This window comes from Pavona decussata, unplaced genomic scaffold (genome assembly GCF_977016875.1).
Source record: "Pavona decussata unplaced genomic scaffold, jaPavDecu1.1 SCAFFOLD_137, whole genome shotgun sequence".
Lineage (NCBI taxonomy): Eukaryota > Metazoa > Cnidaria > Anthozoa > Scleractinia > Agariciidae > Pavona > Pavona decussata.
In genome coordinates this window covers 3,147,501-3,171,483 of record NW_028145550.1, presented here as the reverse complement: position 1 = coordinate 3,171,483, position 23,983 = coordinate 3,147,501, and the positions used below count along the sequence as shown (strand labels likewise).

General features: G+C 37.7%; 4 protein-coding genes across 4 annotated transcripts in view; 3 read left to right on the top strand and 1 right to left on the bottom strand.

Moving 5' to 3' along the window:
* Positions 1–2,260: 2,260 nt before the first annotated feature.
* LOC146467356 (type-2 ice-structuring protein-like) lies at positions 2,261–11,001 on the bottom strand. Its single transcript, XM_085126058.1, has 3 exons — positions 10,949–11,001; positions 3,777–3,923; positions 2,261–2,913 (listed from the first exon to the last, which is right to left on the bottom strand). Exons 2-3 carry the CDS (start codon positions 3,913–3,915, stop codon positions 2,489–2,491), a joined length of 564 nt encoding a protein of 187 aa, XP_084982184.1. The 5' UTR covers positions 3,916–3,923; positions 10,949–11,001; the 3' UTR covers positions 2,261–2,488.
* Positions 11,002–18,995: 7,994 nt separating this feature from the next.
* On the top strand, positions 18,996–20,521 carry LOC146467355 (uncharacterized). The gene is made up of 2 exons (XM_085126041.1): positions 18,996–19,129; positions 19,621–20,521. The coding sequence occupies exons 1-2, from the start codon at positions 18,996–18,998 to the stop codon at positions 20,519–20,521; spliced, it is 1,035 nt and encodes a 344-aa protein (XP_084982167.1).
* Positions 20,522–22,073: 1,552 nt separating this feature from the next.
* LOC146467354 (uncharacterized) lies at positions 22,074–22,742 on the top strand. The gene has a single exon (XM_085126040.1). The coding sequence runs from the start codon at positions 22,074–22,076 to the stop codon at positions 22,740–22,742; it is 669 nt and encodes a 222-aa protein (XP_084982166.1).
* A 282-nt stretch (positions 22,743–23,024) lies between these two features.
* The window catches only part of LOC146467353 (uncharacterized), a 4,968-nt gene continuing 4,009 nt past the window's right edge, over positions 23,025–23,983 (top strand). Inside the window, exon 1 of the mRNA XM_085126039.1 lies at positions 23,025–23,543. Within this exon, the coding sequence (XP_084982165.1) occupies positions 23,025–23,543 (519 nt within the window). The remainder of the gene's footprint in view (positions 23,544–23,983) is intronic.

Genomic DNA, 23,983 nt, shown 5'->3' with positions numbered 1-23,983 from the left:
CTAACAACAAACGTGAGCCAAAAATATTGCGCAAGAATTAATCAATCCATGAAATTTGATTGAAACAAGAACGATTGTGGCATTTTCAAACTTTGCTGAAAATTTCCATTTCTAGACAAACTAGTTTTTCCGAAAAAGTCTTGCAATTGATTCATAGAAAAACTGTTATTTTAGAAAACTTCGAACACGAAGACGCACTGTAACAAGAACTTTCCATGAAAAACCTAGTTTCAATTATTCGCTTTCATAACGAACGATTCAAATATGTTGGCAATGATTTAGTCTAAATCTTTACTTTGAAATCCATGGTTTTAGCCGAGATTGTACTTGAAAATGTTCTGGCCACTAAAAATTAAGCAAAATGCATATTTAAAACGTTTACAGCTGACTTTAATCACCGATGAGTACAACTTTTTACGATTTCTTCCATTAAACCTAGCTATACACTAAAGTTTTAAATCGAACTTTGAGAAAAAGACTTAAAGTTGCCTACAATTGGGAGAAAATTCGAATCCAGTTTAGATTGACATGCAAAATTTAGCTTACGGTCGCTTTGGTATGAATTTGTTTTTGTATATATCAAGTCATTGTTTAAAACTAAAGACATATTTGGTCTCAGAACCCGACAAAAGCTGCCTTAATCTGCCAAAAATCGCTAATTTGGTAATCAAAGTAAAGATGAATGTTAAACCTAGACAGATCCAGAATATAGCTTTTATTCCCGACGAGAACCTCTAGCAGTTAGGACTATCACTATAATATAAGACTATAAGTTGAGAAATTAGAAGTTTTAAAATGTAACACAGATAAATTACAAAACAACATGAATATTGATAATTGTAGTGATTGTTGTCGTTTGTTTCCTATTTTGTTAATAAGGAGCCCTAAAGGCAATTTAATTATATAATTGATTAACATAGTATTAAGCAAAGTATTGTGAAATAATTAGCGGAAGTTTGGCATTTCCACCTGCGTCTGCAGCAGCAGGAATGTCAAATGGAACACCTTCATCTTCGATTTTTTCATCGAAGTCTTGTTCTCGATGGATAAGGGCAAAATTGTGCAATATTGCTGGGGTCACAATGATGACGAGAGTATTTGCCAGGGCGGTGCGCATTCTCTCAATAACACATCTAGTACGCCTGTATGCAGTATTGTACGTAGCGCACTTCTCCTGGCTTGAGGATTGGTGTCATTAAACATGATCTGCAAGCTTATCTGCAAGCCTAACCCTAACCCCACAAGAATGCGATCATGCTGTTCTAAAAAAATGCGTGAGTCGTGAGTCGATCCAGGCCAGCGTGACACAATGTTAGTAACAAAGGCATCTTGGCAACTCTTAACCCTCTGAGGAAGGACTGGGAACTAGTTGCTCCTATAGTTACGTAGGAAGAGACGAGATTCGGCAAAGAGCGGGAAAATCCGAGATTTATCAGACAGACTCTTGACCTTTTCTAAGTGCTTTCCACACTTATATTAGGATTTTCTAGCAGAGGATCTAAAACTAATTGGGCACTTCTGTTAGTGTTTTGTAAATATTTTTCAGAGAAAACTCGTAAGTTTATCCATCTGCGATAAAATTACACGGACTTCTATTGTTTTATTTTCTTGCGTCTGATCTGTCTTTTTTGTCTTAATCATTTTATTTTTAAGTATTTTTAATTGTAAAAGCTTGCTATTATTATATATTCTCCTGTCACCACCCTCCCTAGGCGGCTATTAGACCCAGGAGCTCAAGATAAAAGAGTAGTCAGCAGAGATTAAGCAAAATCGCAGCAAATTGCAATGTAAATTTAAAAGGAGCGAGATTAGAGCTGAACAAAACTAATTTAGTGCTTCTTTTAGAGATAATTTGGCTCTTCAAAATCAGGGCCGAAAGAATCTAATCCCAAAGACTGAAATACACCTCAAAGGACGAAAAAGGCTAAAACAGTTTTTGAGGGTCAATGTCACTCTCTTAAATGACAAAATAGTCTGTTTTAATTCTAAGGTCTGAAATACACCCATTGGCGAAAATAAGTCCCAGAGTGGGTTGTAATTTTATTTGCTACCACCATTTATCCCCAAATTGTGACCAAAATGACCTCAGGCGTAAATTGGTACTTTAGAGCTGAAATATATATTTTTTTAATTTGCAGTGTACCCCAACTAAACTCTTAAAAAGTCAACTAAGAGAAAGCCGTGGCTTCTCACTGTCAAACTAGTTTTATCTTTTTCATCAGGCCGCATATAACACAAACAAAAATATTACGCCATTAAATAATGCCAACACCACCTTTATTTCTTAGCTGACTCAGCATTTACCCCAACTAATAACTGAATTAAAGTTGACAATGTATTGAGCGAATGTTAGTTCTTACAATTATCCTGACTTGATTAATTGGTACATCAGTGAAACACCAATCTGTTGCTTTTACATTGTCACTTATTTTCAAGTGACTACAGTTCTATATGCGAGTCAGATTGACAGCTTTAGCACTGAGACACATCAAATTCCCTTCTGGCAGAGAATAGCACCGTCACCCATGAAAAAGTCGCAGGGCATGTCATTCCAAAATGACTCGAGGTTGCTCTTTTTTGCATACATGTGGACACAATCCTCGTTGCCACGATGGTCGTTGGGTTCACCGTTGGCCCAGTTGGTATAATGCCCCTCTAATGGTGTGCCATCCCCCCAGACGAACTTCCCATCAGCCTGTCGGTCGGCGTCGATCCATACACCCCATCTTGATATTCCCTGCACATTCTTTATCTGGTCGAAAATAAACTGGTTTTCTTCGGCTGACCTGATAATGGGAAGGTGTCCTCCCAGTTCCTCGCATCGATCTCGAGCATTTTGCACACTTGGATCCTTCGCGGGTTTTTCGACGAAAAAACAGTGTCTTCCATGTCTGACCCAGCCATTTGGACAACCTGAAAAGGTACAATGGAAAATAGAATCATAATCTAAAAACTAATGGCTGGCTTAGTATGTCCCACGATCCCTATCCTATGATGCACTCTTGTTGTTAAAATTGTACGAAAAAGAGCAACTCCCAACGGTTGATATGCACCTTTGGATTAAAATGAGTTCCAGAGTGTGCTGAAATAATCGTTGATAGCATTATTTTGGCCCAAATTGTGACCAAAATTGCCCTAGAAGGCCTTGATGACCCCCTAAATCCTACGGTTATTTGGTCTTTTGGGGTCAAAACAGATCCGCTTTTGAATTGATAGTGTAGTGACTACTCTGTGTGTGTCTACGGAGATGACTGCATAGTTCAATCTAAACACGGAAGAGCTTTTGAGAAGAGATTTTCCACGCTTAAGGTGTTTGCGAACAGGTGAGAAAAGCAATTCTCTAAACTTCCTCACAGATAATCTGCGTAATTTTGAAGTGGAATTCAAGTAACCTTTGTTCTTACTGTGAACTGACCATTGGCAAATGATGAAAGAAATCTGTGGAACTTAATTGGATGCATGATAGTCAACAATTTGCCAATAAAAACATTTCTATCGTCATGAAATAATGAAAATGTCCTTCCCCTCTAAGGTCGCGTCCCTCTTTTTGTCTTTCCCTGTCGTCTTTGGAATTGTTATTAAAGTAAGAGTTCGTCGGTAGTGTAATTGTTTTAATTATAAGCTCTTAGGCGTTTCTCTATGAAAGATGAAGAGCCTCAGTAAGAATTATTGTATAGAATGCTATGTAATGCAGTATTGAATAATTGGATGAATAATGAAAATATATAAAACAAAAACAAATTCTATTGTCATGAGTAATTTCTCTCTTAACTTACAAATGCAATTGGCAGATGGATCAGCAAAGAGTTCGACGAAGGACTTTTTATCTTTTGTTGGCTCTTTGGGCTGCTTAGCCTCCAGTATCAGAGGCAACAAAACGAGGCAAAGAATGAACACCGTTTCCTTGATGGCCATTTCTGATTCTGTTGAGAAAAAAAGAACTGCACCTAAGTGATGGAAAAATAATTTGTTAGGTTTGCATGATGATGACAGAAGTCATAGAATATCAGAAAACTGTAAACGCACCCGCTTAAGGAAGAAGTTCCGCTATAAAAAGGCCAGTCCCTCCTTCCTTTCACACATTTGTGGGCGTGAATTGCAAATAACGACGCCGTTTAGTCATGACAACTTATTGTCTCAAAAATTTGCGCCAAAATCTCATATCACCACAGCAATTTAAGAGCGACTTTCCACAAATATCGACCAAGTGGTGGCACAAGTCAAAAAATTGATTTTGTCCATATTTTGCTCATAGGTAGTCCCTAGTGAGAAACAAACTGAGCTGTAGTTAGTTTTTCCAAATACCGCTTCCTTTCGCGAAATTATGCGAAAAACGATTTTGTCTCAGTTGAGCTCAAATTCTGCTTTCTGCGGGATGGAATTTTCCTTAACTTTCGACGGGTCGCGTATCAATCCACAGACTGTTACTAAGCTTCAAATGGAATTTATTGCTCTATTAGGTCTTCTTCTTCTGTTTCACGGAAAAAAACATTTAAAACCTAAGTTACTTTTACGTCCGAAATAGGTTTAGAAAAGCATGCTATAAATGCAAATTTTCAGCAACCATATTTTAGCACTAAAACATTGCCAATTTTACCCACGGGTGATAACTTAGATTTCCCTATAATGACTTTCTATGGCTTCACTGTATACCTATTGATCATAATATAAAAACAAAACTCTGGGTACATGAAAATAAATGACCCGCTAGGCTTCAGATTTATCAGCATTTTCTTGAGATTTGGCGATCGAAGCGTAAAAAAGATGGCGTGACACACTGTCACGGGTACAAATATTTTTTCCTTTTCGAAAAAAAAAAATGTGGCGACATTTAAAAGGAAGCATTTTTCATTCGCATTCGAAAAATCTTTGGATCGAAAGTTCGGTAGCGTTACGGACAAATAGATATTTCGGCTGCGTTTCATAACTGGAAATTTCAGAGTATCCGTTCGCTCTGATGCGGAGTCCAGTACGTTTGGGTGTACAGTTATTGTGTTAAAACAAATAATTGGAAAATTTATTTTCCTCTTTCTTTATCACTGCCATAAATAAATTAAACTATAAATAGGTAAAACGTAGCAGATTTGAACTACATTAACCTGATTAAAAGTTTCGACTGTTATGTTAAACTGCATCGTTTGCGTGAAATATACGTTCGAAGTAATGTTTGTTTCATTCGTCCGTTGATCATGAGCGAGTTTTTTAGATCTCTGTAAATAAAGAAAGGGAAGAGAAATAGCATCCATCTCCGTTTTTAAAAACATTGTCTATAGAGTTTTCCAATCTTCATACGTCTAAAAATGAGAGCTCGTGATTAGTGAATTATAGATGCAAAAACTGCGTGATTTAGTTTATTAATTAAATTTGCAAAAGAAAGCACACGCACACTCAACGACAACAACAACAACAACAACAACAATAACAACAAGAAAAAAAAGAACAAAAAACAAAAACAAAAACAAGACAGAAATCTGAACGTTTCTAAGGGAAAAAGTAATAACAATAAAGGCCGTAACTAATTTAATGAAACCAAGATAGTGGTCAATACTCGTGTTATTAGTAATGTTATTTTGCTGCGCTTTTTGATCCTGAAATATTCTTTATGTGAAGATGAACGTACATAGATTTTTGAACGTCCTCATTGCTTTTTTGGACGTATGAATAAATTGAATTATTATTACACCAGAGAAACAGTAAGGAACTGTAAACAAAACGGCGAGCATGGAAGTTTGCTGTTCGTTTACGTTGATAGTTGGCGGGCCATGTTCGTTTGATCGCAGACAGAACAAGGTCCAGAGAGATAGTACCTCTGCTGTCCTGTATAAAGAATATTGACCAGCACAAGTCATGTTATGGTTTTCAAGATGTAGGGAACGAGGTTCAGCTTATTCTTGCCCATTCGGCCACGTTTTCAACGCCATGAAACATCAAGACGATGACAATTTGGGCTTATCTGTTGAGAAACATTTATCACAAAAGACATTCATCTGGGACTTTCGAGAAACGGGACCCAGGCAGGGCTTATAAGAGGCAGTTTACGGTATTCCTGGATAAATAGGAGAGAAGGTAGACACAGCGGGCGTTTTCCATTTACCAAAAGATTCCGGAAAATTCCGAGAATTTCGGTGGGAAATGTTTATCGGTGAAGAACGTTTTCCATTTAACACATGTTCCATCCATTTCCTTCTCCGTCCGATGTATTCCGCACAAAAAAAAAAATACAAAATGGCAGCACAATTGTTGTCAGTGGTTAAACGAAATTGTAGAGTCGGTCTTTGGAAGAAGAGAGTGTCGTGAATTCAAAAAAATATTATGACATTCCTATCCTGGCGACGATTGCAACCTATATGAGACGCGATCTTCACCAAAATCAAGGTTTTTTATGAAAATATTTTGCCGCGATATAGATAAGCTTATACGATTGATGAATTTAAAAGCCACTCCAGGATGATTTGAGGGACCATTGAAGCTCTGTGCAGAGAAGTACAAGCCACAGGAAGAGCTCCTCAACGACACGCACTTGAAACAGCTGCTGTGAAAGGGTGAATGACAAAAGACCTTGTTTAATTACAGATGCAAAATTTTAGGCTTCAAGGCGGGAAATAATGGGAACATTTAAAGAACCCGGGGGTGAGATGTAATGTTTTCTTCCATAAATACTACTTAATTACCATTGACATACATGGCACAGTTGTGATTAATTAACTTTTGAAAATCTGGTGCCAGGCCATGACACACCGAGCATTCGTATAAAGTACTACTCGAGGATAGGAAAGTCACCGAGGGAGTAGAAGAAGCCGCCATATATCCTTACCGAAAATATGGTCGCGAACAGCTTGGAACTGGTCAAACCTTGTGAAACTCATAAATGGAACACGCAGTTCCATCGGAAAAGTTTCCAACGGGAAAACGGGACTACCTTTTCACAAGTTCCATTCTTTCCGGAAATTTTTCAGTGGAGCGAACCAAAAAAAGCATGTTCCATTTACAACCCAACCGGAATTTCTGAAGTATCTTGGTAAACGGAAAACGCCCAGAAATAGTAAATGTATAGAAGGCATAAAATGTCCTTATTGCTACTTCGTGACATTGACACAATGTTCTGTTTTAGTTATTTTTCGTTTCTCTCCAGAAAGAAGTCGTTTCATCTTTATCAGGTGTGGATGAGTTAAGGGGGACAATTAACATACCGACCAAATTTGACGGCATTTAAAATGCTTTGTTGGACTTCGAATATAATGTGCTCGTTTCTGAGTATTTATTTTGCGTGCGAAAGTATGGAAGCAAACGGACATTAGTTACGAAAACTAGTCGCTTAAAATCATTTTTATCCCCAATTTCAAATCATCATGGCAGAGGAAGACTGATCGAAACATAGAAATCTTTATGGTGACACTTCCGGTTCATGGTTGTCACGCAACGGTGTAGCTTGCGAGTTGTTTATTAGAAAAATATAGAAATGTTTATTAATTCGTAAACTGGAATGTTTTGTCAAAGTCCTCATGATTCAGAGGGTAAGAGTACAGAAATAACCCCAGTGCGGGTTAATGAAGAATTCGATGCTAAATTCTTGTTAAAACGTGCATGAAATGATCATGAAATACTAAAAATGAACTCGTCGTCGACACACTAATATTATGCTTGTATCGAGCACGAATAGATGAAGAAGATGCCCAAATCTTATGTTGGATTGTTAATTAAGGTATTAGCTTAGTTTCCGTACCTTTATTTCTCAAAATAATGCACGTTTTTGAATCTCTTTTGGCTTTCGTAGTTCGCGGTCACTGGCTATGTCACGCCATTGTTTACAATGCGAGTGCCAGATTTTCGACAGGGTAGGTGATAAATTCTAAGCCTTGCGAGTCACTTAAAATAATTTACCCAAACCTTTGTTTTGATAGTATGATTGATAAGTACACAGTGAAGCCATAGAAAGTCATTTTATGATAATCTACGTTATCGCCCATGGGTAAAATTGCCGGTATTTAAGTTCGAAAATTTGGTTGTTAAAAATTTGCATTTATAGCATGTTGTTCTAGATCAGTTTCGGGCATAAAAGTAACGTAATTTTTGAATGTTTTTCTGTGGAACAGAAGAAGAAGAAGACCTAGAAAAACAATAGATGTTATTTCAAGATCCGTGACAGACTGTGGATTGATACGCGGCCGGCCAAGGTTAAGGAAAATTCCGTCCGGCGGGAAGCGGATTTTGGCTCAACTGAGTTGAAAATCGTTTTTCGCATATTTACGCGTAAGGAAGCCGTATTTGAAAAAACTAACTACAGCCCGTTTTGTTTCTTACTAGGGCCTACCTATGAGCAAAATATGAGCGAAATCGATTTTTTGACTTGTGCCACCAAAAGTTGATTTCGGTCGATATTTGTGGGAAGCCGCTCTTAAAACATCAGTTTCTAATCCACTTAACAGGGTTTACGCCGAAAACTAAGCCAATTTTATCAGTAACGGTTGAAGAAGCGGAGGTATGTCGTTTGTCACTTGTTAACGCTCTGGTGGTTATCTGATAACTAAAGGTGGGAATGACCAAGCCATGCCACTTTTATAGCGGAATTTCTCGTTTAACTAAAAACAACTAAAATCAACTTGCTGCTTGTACGAGCTGAAAGATAAACTTATCATACAAGGAAAAATACAAAAACAACAACAAAAAAGTACTAAATGTAATGCTCTTTACAGTTTCAACTAAGTATTCAAAAGTTAAAGGGACAGTATCACGCTATTTTTATTAACAAATTGAAAATCGAAAAGACGCTTTTCTGTTGATAGCAGCCAAGATATAATGACAAAGTCTACCAGAATGCAAAGAAACTATCCACAGATATTTTCGCCGGCAGATGACCAAAATAAAAATGGGTTCAAATTTCGCTGTCATAACGCACTAAAAATCGTACTATATTTTGGTTCAACCTTTCGTCTAAGTAGAAATTAATTAACACAGTGTTCAAAGTTACAATTTAGTGAATTTTTGCCCAGAATCATGATATCTCCCATGATACTACCCCTTTAAGGTTACTTCTTTATTTCATGACGGAATAATTGTAAATCGCAACAGTGGAAAACGCCTATAAACTTTCCGATAAGTTTTAGCGAAACAAAAAAGCTCACGCAGACTTTTTTTAAGAGTGACAGTCCTTTCGGTTGATGTTTTTGGTCGACATTAACAAATCGAAATAAATCTTTGTGCTAAGTTTCTTTATTATGCATTTTTATGATGATGACTTTTGACAGGTGGAGGCAACTGAAAAAATTCTACAGAAATTAAATTTTAGAAATTGTGAATACCGAGAAATTGATGAAAGATAAAAGGGTGCTGTTGAATGCATTGCCGCAAAAGTTTGAGTGGAAAATATCCTCCAACAGAAGAACTGAATGAAGACCCTAAGCTGAAGTTAAACTATCTCTATGCACAAAAGAGAGGATATCTTCAGTTTTGTACCCTCAAATGAACAATGGAATAGTGAGCTGTGAAAAGTATTAGAATAATAAAAAAAATATATTTCAAGGACTAATTCCAGTTCAAAAGATCTCTCAATTCATTGACATTACAGGTTAAAGCTGATACAAAAAACAACTAAAAAAAATCAAAGGAAATCTTTCTATCTTTAAAAAATGATAAAATAGCAGATACAATTACATGAGCATCATCCGAAAAAAGTACGTTACATTCTGTTGTTTTAACTATTCCAAAAGTTTGTTTTCATGGTGGGATCATGAAACTAACATGACCGTAACATTTTGCTCTTCTGCAGAATGTAAAGAAGTATTTTTAAACGTTTTTTGAATCAGCTAAAATGACTGTTTTTTTTAATTTGATGTGCGCTGAAATTGTTTTGTCAAAAGCTTTAAACTGCTTGTTGGCTCAACTGTGTTTACAAGTGACATGGGCATAAAGTATTGGCCACCTTCTAAAACCTCAAGAAATATTTTCAATGGATCTTCTGAAAAAAGCGGCTATTTTCAGTTTCACTTAAATTTTGCCAAATAGATAATATTTGTTTATCCAATAGTGTTAAACAAGTCGACATAAACTGGTGACCACGTTCTAACACATCGCGAAATATTTTAAATGAGACTTCTGAAAAAATAGACCATTTTTTTCACCTCACTAAATTTTACCAAATAAACCCTGCAAAAACTGAATTTCTGGCGAGATACCAAAGGCACATATACAAAGGTGAGGTCGAGAAGAGCAAAGTTAACTTAATACCACCAGAAAAAATGACCAAAAACCGCTAATACAGCCAGCACCTATGTTCTCGTCTTTTAGAATTCTGCGTATGCAACACATGCAAAGGCAATGAATTTTAACTCCACTTTTCAACCTGTGGCCCACGGATGACAGATTTCTTCATTGGTATAAAACTTTAAAACTAGGGAAATACTCATACGCAGCTCCAATTCAAACTATTTTACCTAACGGGAGTTAGGTTGAATTGCTGCAATGCTCTGAATTCTTTCAATTGAATACGGTAGGAGATTTTGAAAGGAGAATTATCTAAAACTACGCTTGATTTCGCAACCAATGCAAGTTCTCCTAAGTCGTCCAAAGGACGTGGGTATTTAGAATTGTAATGGCCTTACAATTTTTCGTTTTCCCAATGGCACTGGCTGCACAGAAAATTACTTAACGACTAATTGCACATCTAAACGATTTGAGGTTGAGAATTTCGTTGGCAAATTACAATTGCGATAATTCGTTAAGGTGCTAAAAAGAGCTGAACTGAGGATAAAATGAATGGAGTTGTAACCAAATACTAAAACGTTCCGTTCGCCTACTTCCCGACTCAGACTCAGGAATTGTATGTTGGCCGCAAAAACAAACAAACGAAACAAGAACAAAAATAAAAAAAGAAAGACAACGCTTAGCATTTTGTAAAAACTTCAATAATTTTCAGCGGTGATATCAATTCACATTAAATTTCCCAACTTACCAGACTTTGTTTTCTGAGAGTGGTAATCTTCACCGATGGGGCTTCTAGTTGAGAATGAGTGGGTCTTAACTGAAGTCTACGTGTTAAAGAACATCATTATGCATCATTATTTGAAGACAAAATCACTGACTGTTTGCAGATTAACGCAGCTGAAAAAATTTTCCACAAATTAGAATTTTCTAAATTCTACACATATGGTATTGCAGAAATTTAGTATGCCGTTCTAGGGAGCGAGCAGCTAAGTGGTATATCAGAATGTCCACTTTTAGAACTGAATTGTGGTTTATGGAAACTTGATCCTAGGCTTAATTCAAACTCTCTCTCTTAATATAAATTTAAGCAATTAATTATTAAAATTCATACATTCATGGGTAAATCTAACTATTTTCGTAACCACAAAACCTTGTTTAAATTTCATTGGGAAAATTAATAGAATAGTGCAAATGTTATTATTGCGACTGTTTGCAGAGTAAGACAGCTGACAAAATTCTCAACAAATTAGAATTTTCTAGTAAGGTATTGCTGTAAAAATAATTATATAAAAGTGTGTCGTTGTAGGAAACGAAGAGACGAAGTCGGACATGAGATTTTCCACTTGTAGAAATGAACTGTGCCATATTGAATTGATCCTAGCCTTAATTCAAATTCCTCGTTATATAAATTTAAAGCAATCCGTCTTTAATATTCATACATTGACTATCAAGTTCAAGTAAACTATCAAGTTTATTTAAAACTTCAAAAAATTTAGCAAAAGAGAGAGACTGGCCCGCAGGTAGCGAGAGCTTATCTAGGCGGGCCATAAAAAAGAAATAGAACTATAGTTAGTGAACACGACACCTTGGTTTATAATTCATCGGGAAAATTAATAGAATAGTGCAACTGTTATTATTGTGACTGTTTGCAGAGTAAGGCAGCTGAAAATATTTTCACCTTTATGAATATGAACACAAAAATTGTGAATATTACAGCGCACTACTGCGATAAAAACTGTGCTGTTGTATGTATCAAACGGATTCATTCCGAAAGTTTGAGATGTTGGTTAACTGAATTGTGTTCCATAGACTTAATTCAGACTCTCTTTACCTAAAAAAAAGAGAATTTTATCATTAATTAAGATATCATCCTTCAGTTTCTTAGTCTCGGCTGGGTAAATAGTGAATAATGGTAGAAGTGTACTTCCCCAAAGCCTTTATCGATACGTCATACAACAGATTACGGATTTATTCCGAATAAAAGAAATGGGAATTTGCTTAAGAAAGAATATTTGAAGTAAGGGTTGGATGCCACTGTCGTTTTTGTAGAAAAAAAAGTCAATTTCCTCGAAGTAAAATAATAGCAGATTCAATAACATGAGCATCGTTTGACATGCAAATAAGAGTATATTAAGTTGTGTTGCCTAAAAACGTTCCAAAAGTTAATTTTAAAAGGAGATTTACTTAAACTAAGCAAACGTGTTTTTGTGTATTGCCAAATTGTAAAGCAACTAACTTGTTTCGAAACCCGATCTACTAATCATGCGTTAATAGTCCCTAAGGTAAATGGTTTGTTTGCTCAATTATGTTCACAAGTCATTGACAAGTTAAATCTCAGGGGATGTTTTAATTAAAGTGAAACTTCTGAAAAAAGGAAGTATTTTTTTGTCCTAAAAATTGCCGAATAAAACCTTTTTAGGGTTAATTAACCGGGTAAAGAAAAAAACGAAATAACAAAACTGCCTTTACAAATTCGAGGTAAGGTAAGATCGAAATCACAGAAATACCGTTAGAAAATGACCCCAAACAGTAACAAGACCTGCTCCCCTACTCTAGAAAGTCATCTTGTTTTCGGGAATTTCAGTACACGAAGCAATCACGGTGGCTCGAAACGGTGCTCTATTGTTTTGGAGTGGGACAAAAAGAAGATATTTCTATGGGAAACAACGAGGGTCTTTTATGCACCATAATGTTGTGGTTTGTTCCTGGCGCCTAATTTGGTCGCTGGCGCGATCACAACAATTAAACTCTAAAATTGAAATGAATGTTTTATATTGGTATAGGGCATCTACAAAAATATTTTAGAACAGTTTAGAAAGAACTCTAGCTTTTATATCTGTTTATCAGAATTCAACACTTCAACCAAATTCTCAAAATTTAGAAAATTAATCACTCGGGTTTTCTCACACTAGCGCTAGGTCTTTGAATACACATTGCATAACTTCCTAAAGAACAAAACAAAAAAAACTGAAGATTCTTGTCCAAAAAACTCTCTCTCTCTCTCTCTCTCTCTCTCTCTCTCTCTCTCTCTCTCTCTCTCTCTCTCTCTCTCTCTCTCTCTCTCTCTCTCTCTCTCTCTCTCTCTCTCTCTTATTTTTTCCAGTTTACGCTCACCAAGGTAACTAATAGTCACCTCGACCCACAGTAGCTCGGACATTGTTGTCTGAGTTATGCGAAGTCTTACCGCAACAATGTAAGGCGAATATCATTTCGAGTATTTATTCTAACGAAGAAGACTAAACGTTTTCTTGAAGGATACCTATAGCAGATAAATAAATTGAGCATCGTCCATAATGGAGTACATTATATTAAACATTACAACTGCCGCTTTAAACAGGTTTGTCGAGTCAGTTGAATTATCGGAATTATCTCAACAGGCAAATGAGTTGATCCAAGCTCTAGCCGAGGGGTTTCTTTCACCTGGAAAATGGCCCGAATTGTTTATGCGCTTTGAAAAGAAAATTGACATGACTAATTTTTCTTCTTAAGCTCAGCGATATATTATGCACTTACTAAATGGCTTGTTTATTCAGTTGTGTACAGAGCACAAAATAACGTGAAATGTCTTTAACCCTTTCCTGCCCAAGGGAAATGGCGAATTTTTCTAAATCGCTCACTATGAACTGGGAGACCACATGTGATATACCATATAAAAGGTATTTTCTGGAGTATGCTATAAATCACACCAACAGAGATGGAGGAGGTCACATATAAGAGTGAGAAAAGCCCAAAACGACAGAAGAAAAACATTGAAAAAATTCCTATTCATTGTACATACTGGGTATCCCCCTAAACTATAGCTTAATGTACAGCTCTCAGTGCATTGCTTGTTGTAAGATATCAACTGGACCCTCAACGTAGAAAGGAAAAAAAAATCCAAAAGTTTGAGGGGTGGTAAATCAAGTCTCATATAGGAGGGGGGCATGATTTTATGCCTTCAATTTATAGATCTTTCAAAGATCTTTTGGTTGTGCAAATTTCACACAAATTGACCAAATACCGAGCTCATAATTGTGTCTTGTGCCATATGGCTCTCTTGGGCAGGAAAGGGTTAAAAGACCATGGAAGACATTCTAGAATGAAACGTGGATCCTTTTCACTCGCAAAGTTGTGCCAAATCAATGTGGCAAATTTAGGAAAAAACATCCTTTTTCTCATTCTGGGTAATACTGAAGAAAAACTGGATCAAATACAAACATCACATTTACAATGGCATTCAGGTAAAAAACACGCCATAAGGTCCAAAATAAGCGAAACAAAAAGCACTATAGCTCAATCTTCATGCATCTTTTTTTTTTTTTTTCATAGAGGTATAAGCGAATCATGATGAGCCGAAATCGAGCTCAAAGTTTCGAGAATGGGCCACAAAGCAAACAGGAAATATTGATTATGGATCTTCATGCTGCAACTTGCTACTTATAAGGTTATGCGTTAGCTAGTGTACTCAATGCCACCACGGTCACATTCACCCTTAGAGAAGCGATTGCCGGGCCATTCAAAATTAGCTGGTGTAAATATATGAAGTGTAACTAGACGCCATACAGCGAAATGGCAATTTGGCCGTCTTGTTAAATCAATTCTACCTTTTTTCTGTCTGGTGGAATCGCGCTCAAACAAAATGGTTTGCTTATTCTTAGACGATCCTGTTAATTTTAATGTGAAGTGTGATCACCCGGCCGCGCTATAACCGGGTGTATAGTTAAGATCCTTAATCAATATGATTTTCTACTTCTAGATATAGTTCATCTCAAAAAATCAATGTCTTGAATTATTTCATTATTCATCTATATTCTGATGAAAATTCGAGTTTTGTAATTTTTATTTTGAGTGTCACGTACCGAGTCAAAGATAGCTTGTACTGTTCTATGTTTTGAAATGATCGTTCTCCACTAGCAAAACTAGTTTGTTCCCAATGACAGAGTCGACCAGGCCTATTTAAAGTTTCTCTGTACAGAAAAAGCAATTCATTATTATTTTTTTCAGTTTACGCTCACCAAGGTAACTAATAGTCACTTCTATCTACCTCGAACATTGTTTCTGAGAATCTGAGCCATGCGAAGTCTTACGGCAACAATGTAATGCGAATATCATTTCAAGTATTTATTCCAACGAAAAAGAGTAAACGTTTTCTTGATAGATACCTATAGCAGATAAATGAATCGAGCATAGATTATAAAGCGGTACAATATATTAATCATTACAACGGCCGCTTTAAAAAGGTTTGTCGAGTCAGTTAAGCTATTAGAATCATCCTTACTGGCAAATGAGTTGATCCAAGCTTAAGCTAGACGTTTCTTTCAGCTGGAAAATGGTCAAAATTATTTATGCGTTTTGAAAGGAACATTTACAGAGCTAAGTTTGCTTCTTAAGCTCATTGATATATTATGCGCTAGCTAAATCGCTTGTTTATTCAGTTGTGTCCAACGCACAAAGTGACTAAAATGTTTTTAAAGGACCTTGAACTGGACAGTCTAAAATGAAATGTGGGCCTTTTTACTCATAATTTTTTGCCAAATCCAGCTGGGAAATTTGGGGAAAAAATGATTTTTCTCATTCTGAGTAATACCGAAGCAAAACAGGATCATATACAAACATCACATTTACATTGCATGCAGGTAGATAACACGCCATAAGGTCCAAAATAAGCGAAATAAAAAGGAAAAAAATTATCGGTAACCGCAATGCATCCTCTTTTTCAAAGAGGTATAAGCGAATCATGATGAGCCGAAATCGAGCTCAAAGTTTCGAGAATGGGCCACAAACCAAACAGGAAAATTTGATTATGGATCTTCATGCTGCACTTTGCTACTTACAGGGTTATGCGTTAGCTAGTGTACCCAAAGCCAACACGTTCACATTCATCCTTAGAGAAACGATTGCCGGACCATTCAAAATGAACTGGCGTAAATATATGGAGTGTAACTAGACGCCATACAGCGAAATGGCAATTTGGCCGTCTTGTTAAATCAATTCTACCTTTTTTCTGTCTGGTGGAATCGCACCCAAACAAAATGGCTTGCTTATTCTTAGACGATCCTGTTCATGTAATGTGGAGTGTGATCACCCGGCCGCGCTATAACCGTGTGTATAGTTAAAATCCTTAACTAATATGATTTTCAGATATAGTTCATCTAACCGATTCTTTCTGTTTGGAGCTCTAAGGCTCATTTAGAAAAAGAACTGTCGTCGCCGGATTTCACGATGTCGGTCTCCTCGTTTCAATAAGGTGTTTTAAATGCGTGCCACGTATTTGAGATATGATATCTCTAACATTCTTATCGCCATAATGTTAAATCACATTTCCTTTCAAACATTCAAACATTCTACATTTAGATTGCAAAAATTATAAGGCAACTATCAACGCTCGGCCTTCTTGACCCTAGAGCTAATCTTACTTAACAATAATGAAACGAAAACCTGAGAATATTCGGCAGAAACAGAAAATAAAAAATGCCTTAATTTCTCGACTCACCGGGTTGTAATTTTGAGAGTGATTAAGTCCCAGTTGCTGGAGGCTCTTGTCCAAAACAAGAGGTCTTAAGAAATCTGTGTTTTGAATTTTTTCATTTCCCTTTAATTTGAATACAGACTTAAAGGCTCTAGGCTATAAGCAGCTGATTTAATTCTGATGAAAAAATTGGAATTTTGTTAGTTCAATTTTATGAAATTGTGAATATCTAGTACCGACTCAAATATAGGTTGTGTTGTTCGATGCTTTGAAAAAAGCCATTTAAAGAGACTGTCCCCTTTGTGGAACAGGATTGTATTCAATAGCAGACTCAATTGTAGAGCTATTTACAGTGTCTCTATATAATACAGGAGAAGGAATTGGCGTTTTTAAGTTTACGCTGAACTAAGTAATCACGAAAAAGGCTTTGTTTAAATGAAGTGACAGAGAAAACTACTGGCAGATATGATTATCATACCTTGGATTTATTTTGATGACAAAGAAAATCTAAATTCAAAACTTTACGAAGCGCTTCGTCTTCTCTAAGTAACGGAAGAATTATGCCAGATAAAAGAAATTGAACATCATCGAAAACAAGTACCTTCTAATGTATTTCTATATGGATTGAAATTATTAGAAATGTTGTCATTTAATAAACTAATACGTCATGTCAGTAAAGAAATTTTAATCATTCATCAATTGAGAGAAATCATTTATCAATCACTTAGAAAGAGAGAGGTAGCGTGAGCTTATCTGAGTGAGCCAGAAAAAAAAATTAGAACTATAGTTAGTGAACATGAAACCTTAGTTTATAATTCATCGGGAAAATTAATAGAATAGTGCAAATGTTATTATTGTGACTGTTTGCAGAGAAATGCAGCTGAAAAACTTCTCAACTTTGTGAATATCAACACAAAATTTGTGAATATCACATCACACTAATGCAAGATTTAAAACTGTGCTGTTGTATACATCAAACAGATTCATTTTGAAACTTTGTGATGTTGGTAAACTGAATCGTCTTCCATGGACTGAATTCAGATTCTCTTTATCTACATGAAAAGGATTTTTCTCATTAATTAAGTCACCTTCAGTTTTTTAGGTTTGGCTGGGTAAACAGTTCATGAATAATGGTAGTGTTCCCCAAAGCCTTTTTCGATACGTCAATCTACAAAGTACGGATTTATTCCAAATGAAAGAAATGAGAATTTGCTTAGGAAAGAATATTTGAAGTTAAGGTTGGATGTCACTGTTGTTTTCGCAGAAAAAAGAAGTCAATTTCCTTCAGGTAAATAGATAGCATATTCAATAACATGAGCATCGTTTGACATGCAAATAAGAGTATATTAAGTTGTGTTGCCTAAAAACGTTCCAAAACTTAATTTGAACTGGGATTAACTTAAACTAAGCAAACGTGTTTTTGTGTATTGCCAAAAATGTAAAACAACTAATTTCTTTCGAAAGGCGATCTACTAATTAAGCGTTAATAGTCTCTAAGGTAAATGGTTTGTTTGCTCAATTATGTCCACAAGTCATTGACACGTTAAATCTCAGGGGATGTTCTAATTAAAGTGAAACTTCTGAAGAAAGGCAGTCTTTTTTGTCCTATATATTGCGGAATAAAACTTTTCTTGGGTCAATTAACCGGGTAAAGAAAATAACGAAATACTAAAACTGTCTTTACCAATGCGAGGCTGTTAACATTGAAATCACAGAAAAAGCGTTAGAAAAATTACCCCAAACATTAACAAGACGTGCTCCCCTACTCAAGAAAGTCATTTTGTTTTCGAAAGTTTCAGTACAAGAAGTAATCCTAGTGGCTCGAAATGGTGCTCTATTGTTTTGGAGTGGGGCAAAAAGAAGATTTTTCTATGGGGACAACGAGGGTCGACTAGCACCATAATGTTGCACTTTGTTCCGGGCGCTTATTTTGGTCGCTGGCGCGATCACATCCGACAAATTGCGCGCAAAGCGATCACAGTTGATTGATTTACGTTTGGTACAGCCCGTCTCACCAGATCAGGAAGGGTGATTAAGAAACGTGAGAGACTGGACTTATGACTACTCTACTCTACCCTAATAAATTAGCTTTCTAAATCACGTGTCCTTGTTCATCTTGCTCGCTTGTATATCGAAAGTGTTGTAATGTCGCTAGATCGGACGTCAAAAGGTTGTACATCGATGTCTAATGAGCATTAAACGTTGTGTTTCAGAGGAAAGCTGTGTTGGTTGAGTTTCCTAACATTAATTGGTCCTTCGAAGCCGGATGAAGACGATATTTTTTTGCCGTGGATTGACTGAGTTGAATCTTCGTATGGGCAACAACAATTTACCACGTGGCGTCAAAATGGCCGCGGGTAATCATGGCAGCGAAATGCTTAAAGAAGAGGACTTATCTTCCCTCACAGTCCAACAACTTCTCGAAAGGCTTAACGAAAAGGGTTTGCCGACGAATGGAAAGAAGAAGGTCTTACTTGAACGGTTAGTAAACGCTCAATATGTTTTGCAGTCCAATGTTGATGTTAAGCCAGAATTGCAAGAGAGCTCGAATTTCACTGAGGTTTCGAAAGAGTCTCCTTGACCGGTTAATGAGGAACAAGCCCAGGAAATAAGTTCCATTAAACGAAAGGCTAAAACATTTCAAATGGATATGAACGATTTGATTCGTGACATTGTAGAACTAATTCAAAACGCCAACAACAAGATTAAAGTACAGCTCAGAATCGAAAGATTAACCCAGTATCGAGAGAGCCATCTTCAGTTGAGAAATCAGATAATCGCTTTGATCGCAGAAGAGAATATTGAAGAAGAGCTTCGTAGTTGGAAGGGTCTTTTGGATGTCATAGATAAAGCTGTTGATTCCGCCCATGAATACCTAAGAATGGAAAGTAAGGAAACCAAGGAAAAGATCAAGGCTCCCAAGAAAGTGCACATACTGAAAGCCGTCAATCATCAAACCTGAAATTGCCCAGGATTGAGCTACCAAAGTTTAATGGTGATGTGTTGAAATTCCAAAACTTCTGGGATCAGTTTGAAGCTGCAGTGCACAACAATGATGACTTGCCAAACGTTCAAAAGTTTACCTATCTGCGTTCAGTGCTGACTAGTAATGCCTTGCAAACTATAGAAGGATTTGAGGTGACAGGAGCAAACTATCAACCAGCGGTTGAATGTTTCAAGCACAGATATGGAAGAAAGCGTGTGATAATCTCATCCTTAGTGAAATCTGTCATTAAGATGGATGCCAAGTCTAGTGTTAGTGCATCCTCACTCCGAGAACTCTATGATACACTAAAGAACAGAACTAGAGCTTTAGAAGCTCTCGGGGAAAACCCAGTGAGCCAAGGATGTATCCTATTGCCAATGTTCGAGACAAAATTACCCCCTCAGTTACTAGAAAAGTGGGAGTTAGAGCTTGCAGACACCCCTGAGGATGAAATTGATCTCGATTTGTTCTTTAAATTTCTTAATCGACAAGTTGTGTCCAAAGAGGCAGGAGAGAGAGGCCTTCACACAAACACTTACCCAAATAATCGTAGTTCCAGTAAGGGTAGAAATGAAAGCAAGAAGTCAGCGTACACTCATACAAGTGAACGAGTATCAACTGCTTTTGCTTTGTTTAGTGAAGCACGACCACCATTAAATAATCCAAGTTGTAGGTTTTGTAAAGCAGATCATGGTTCACCAAACTGTCCATTGTTTAATGGGAAATTGGTGGAAGAAAGATGGAAACTAGTCCAAGAAAGCAAACTGTGTTACAATTGTTTAAAGCCTAGCAACTACAAGCATTTCTCCAAAATTTGTGGCAACCCAAGTGTTAAGTTGCAAATTGTGGTCGACATCATCACAAGTTATTGCATGGCCAGCCCCTAGCGACCACACCCCAGTACCCAATTACTTCACACTTAAGCATGTACCCAGTACTTCACCCCAGCACGTGACCAATAGCATCCTTAGTAGATTGGCCTCAACCCAACCTACCTCGCATGTGAAGGAGACACTTCTTCAGACAGCGGTAGCAAGGTTATCTGTGAATGGTCAGGAAATGACAGTTCGTATTCTTTTAGATTCTGGAACTTAACGCTCGTACCCACGTAAGAACATTGCAGAATCTCTTGGCTTGCAAGGTCCCACAGAGTTATTGAGTGTCACAACATTAGGTGGGGAAACCAGTGAAACCAAGAGATTACAAAGAGTACGATTCGCTCTCTTACCGATTAAGGGAGAACCAACAGAAGCTGTAGAAATAGAAGCCCTTACCATACCCAAGATCTGCAACTCCCTTGGTCCTGTCAGGTTAAATCTTTAGAACAATCCTCACCTACAAGGTTTAACTCTTGCTGACTGCTACCCTCGTAATTCAGTTCAAGTAGATGTTCTCGTCGGTGCAGATTACTATTACTAATTTGTAACTGGGATACACAAGAGAGGACCAACTGCTGATTCGTTGATTGCCGTAAAATCTCACCTTGGCTGGATTCTTATTGGACCCATTGATTGCTATTCAAAGTACTCAACATCTTTGTTGACAGTGAAAGAGTACAATGAAGTCACTGCGAGTTTAAAACGGTTCTGGGAACTAGAATCAATTGGCATTACTGAAGCTGAAAACCCAACCATGTCTCAGCAGTTGTTGAGTTCAACAAAGGACTGAAATTTGATGGACAAAACTATGAACTTCAACTGCCCTGGAGGAAGGATCACCCCAGACTGGAGAACAATTATGCAAAAGCTGTGAGACGACTCGAAAGCATCAAAAGGAGACTAAACGAGATCTTGTTAAAGCTGAATCTTACTGTGCTGCAACCAACCAATATGTAGAGAAAGGTTTTGCAGAAGAAGTATCTGAGCAGAGAAATGAAGATGGTATCGTCCGTTACTTACCACACCATGCGGTGTTCCACGCAGACAAAAGGACAACAAAGTGCAGAATTGTATTTGACGCCCCGCACGAGAAGAGGGTGTAGTTTTTCTCAATGATTGCGTCCTTCCTGGTCCTGCATTACAACCTAACCGAGCATCTGTTATCATCCGCTTACGTACCCACAGAATCGGCCTAATTGCAGATGTTGAGAAGATGTTTCTTCAAGTGAAGCTTGCACCAGAGAATCAAGATGTACACCGGTACCCATGGAGAGATTTGCAAATCAATGAACCACCCAAAGTCTACAGAATGCAAAGATTGACATTTGGAGTAAACTTTAGTCCATTTCTTGCAATCGCAACCGTTCATAATCACGCCAAGTAGAATGCAGAGACATTCCCTGATGCTGCAAGGGAAATCCTACAAAACATGTATGTGGACGACTGCTCAACAGGAGCCGAACCAGACTGGTCTGCCTTGAATTTCCAACAGGCGATGTCAGTAATCATGTTAACAGCAGCGTTTAAGTTGACAAAGTGGGCAAGCAACTCATAGCTTGTAATGGATAGCATAGACCCAGCTAAGATAGCCTCGTCGCCACTAGTAATGTTTGATTCAAGTGAGCCGCTCAAGGCACTTGGTTTGTCGTGGGACTTGACCTCTCACTGCTTCACATTCCTGGCACCAAACGGCATCATCTCATGTCATGACCCAATGACGAAGAGAAGCGTACTGAACCTAGCATCGAAAATGTTTGACCCAATAGGACTGATATCGCCCTTCACTGTAAGAGGAAAAATCCTTTTTCAAGAGCTGTGGCGGAAGGGACTACAGTGGGATGACCCATTGGACAGTGACACCAAAGAGAAGTGGTCATCATGGAAATCAGATTTGTTGCATTTGAAAGACGTGACCATTTACCGTTGCTTTGGAAATGGTCTCACCCCTGACCTTAGGATGGAACGACACGGTTTCGGAGATGCTTCCCCGAAGGCGTACAGAGCCGCAGTGTACATTCGAATAACCGATAAGGAAGGTCAGGTGTCATCAAAGGTAGTTATGTCAAGATCCAGAGTTGCAGCTATCAAGACAGTGTCACTTCCACGATTGGAGCTTCTAGCGGCAGTAGTGAATGTCAGATTGTTGAAATATGTTGCAGAGACTTTGCCAATCAAGATTGATAGCGTTGTTTGTTGGACAGATAGCATGGTAGCACTTGACCTGTGGTGATATGATTTCAAGCACGCTATGGTGGAATGGACCCCCATGGCTGTTGCATCCTTGTGCGTCTCAACCTACTCAGCCGCGAAGTGAAGATACCGTTCCTGAATCTTGCGAAGAGGAAAGAAGAGTTACCCATGGTTGTACCGCAGTTGTAATAGAGCCATTGCTTGATATGTCACGGTATGGAACGTGGATGAAGTTGATCAGAGTAACCGCTTACGTACTGAGAGCCGTAAAGTTTTTCAAGATGATATTGAGGTCTGAAGAACCGAATTGTCAGCTGAGGAGATGAAACAGGCAGAGTCGAAGTGCTGTATGTGGATTCAAGAAGAGGTCTATAAAGAAGACTACGAGCAGTTGAAAGCCGGAAAAACACTACCCAACAGTAGACGCCTCCTAAAGCTAGACCCTTATTATAATGAAGAAGATAAAGTGATTAGAGTAGGTGGAAGACTACAGTTCGCCGACCTTCCTGAAGAGAACAAGCACCAAATAATCTTGCCGCATGGACATCCAGGCGTTGCAAGGTTGATACAAGATGTACACAGACAGATGTTGCATGCGGGTCCAGTAACTGTACTATCAGTCTTACGACAGAAGATTTGGCTTACCCAAGGACGACGTGATGTCAAACGTGTTATTAGTAGATGTGTGCCTTGCCAGAGACAGCGAGTCGGACCTTGCACACAGAAGATGGGATCACTACCCGAGGAAAGAGTGTCAACCTCCTTACCAATTGTACACATTGGTACTGACTGTTCTGGAACCTTATATGTAAAAGAGAGCTCAAGTGTCAAGAAAGCGTATGTATGTGTGTTTACATGTGTATCGTCGCGTATGGAGCTTACAAATGGCCTAACGACAGATGAATTTCTGCAAGCCTTCAGTCGCATGACAAGTCGCAGAGGTCTTTGCCATACAGTCTGGTCAGCCCATTAAAAACCTTCAAATCCGAGAGTAGAGAGATTGAGAAGTTGTATGACCAGCCAAAGTCACAGAGCCAGTCGCTGTGGGACACTTTGGATCAAGATCGAAGCAAGTCAGAGTTATCAGCTAAAGGGATTAAGTGGAGATTCATCACAGAACGCTCACCATGGAGAAGTGGATGGTGGGAAAGATTTTGTAGAGCAGTTAAGAGCAATTCTCCAGGAAAGTGAAGCAAAGTTGGAAATGAAAATTTTTAACCTCCCTTCATTTTTTGTGTGGAGGTAGGTTACCTGGAGGGATGAACAAAAACAGCCATATTT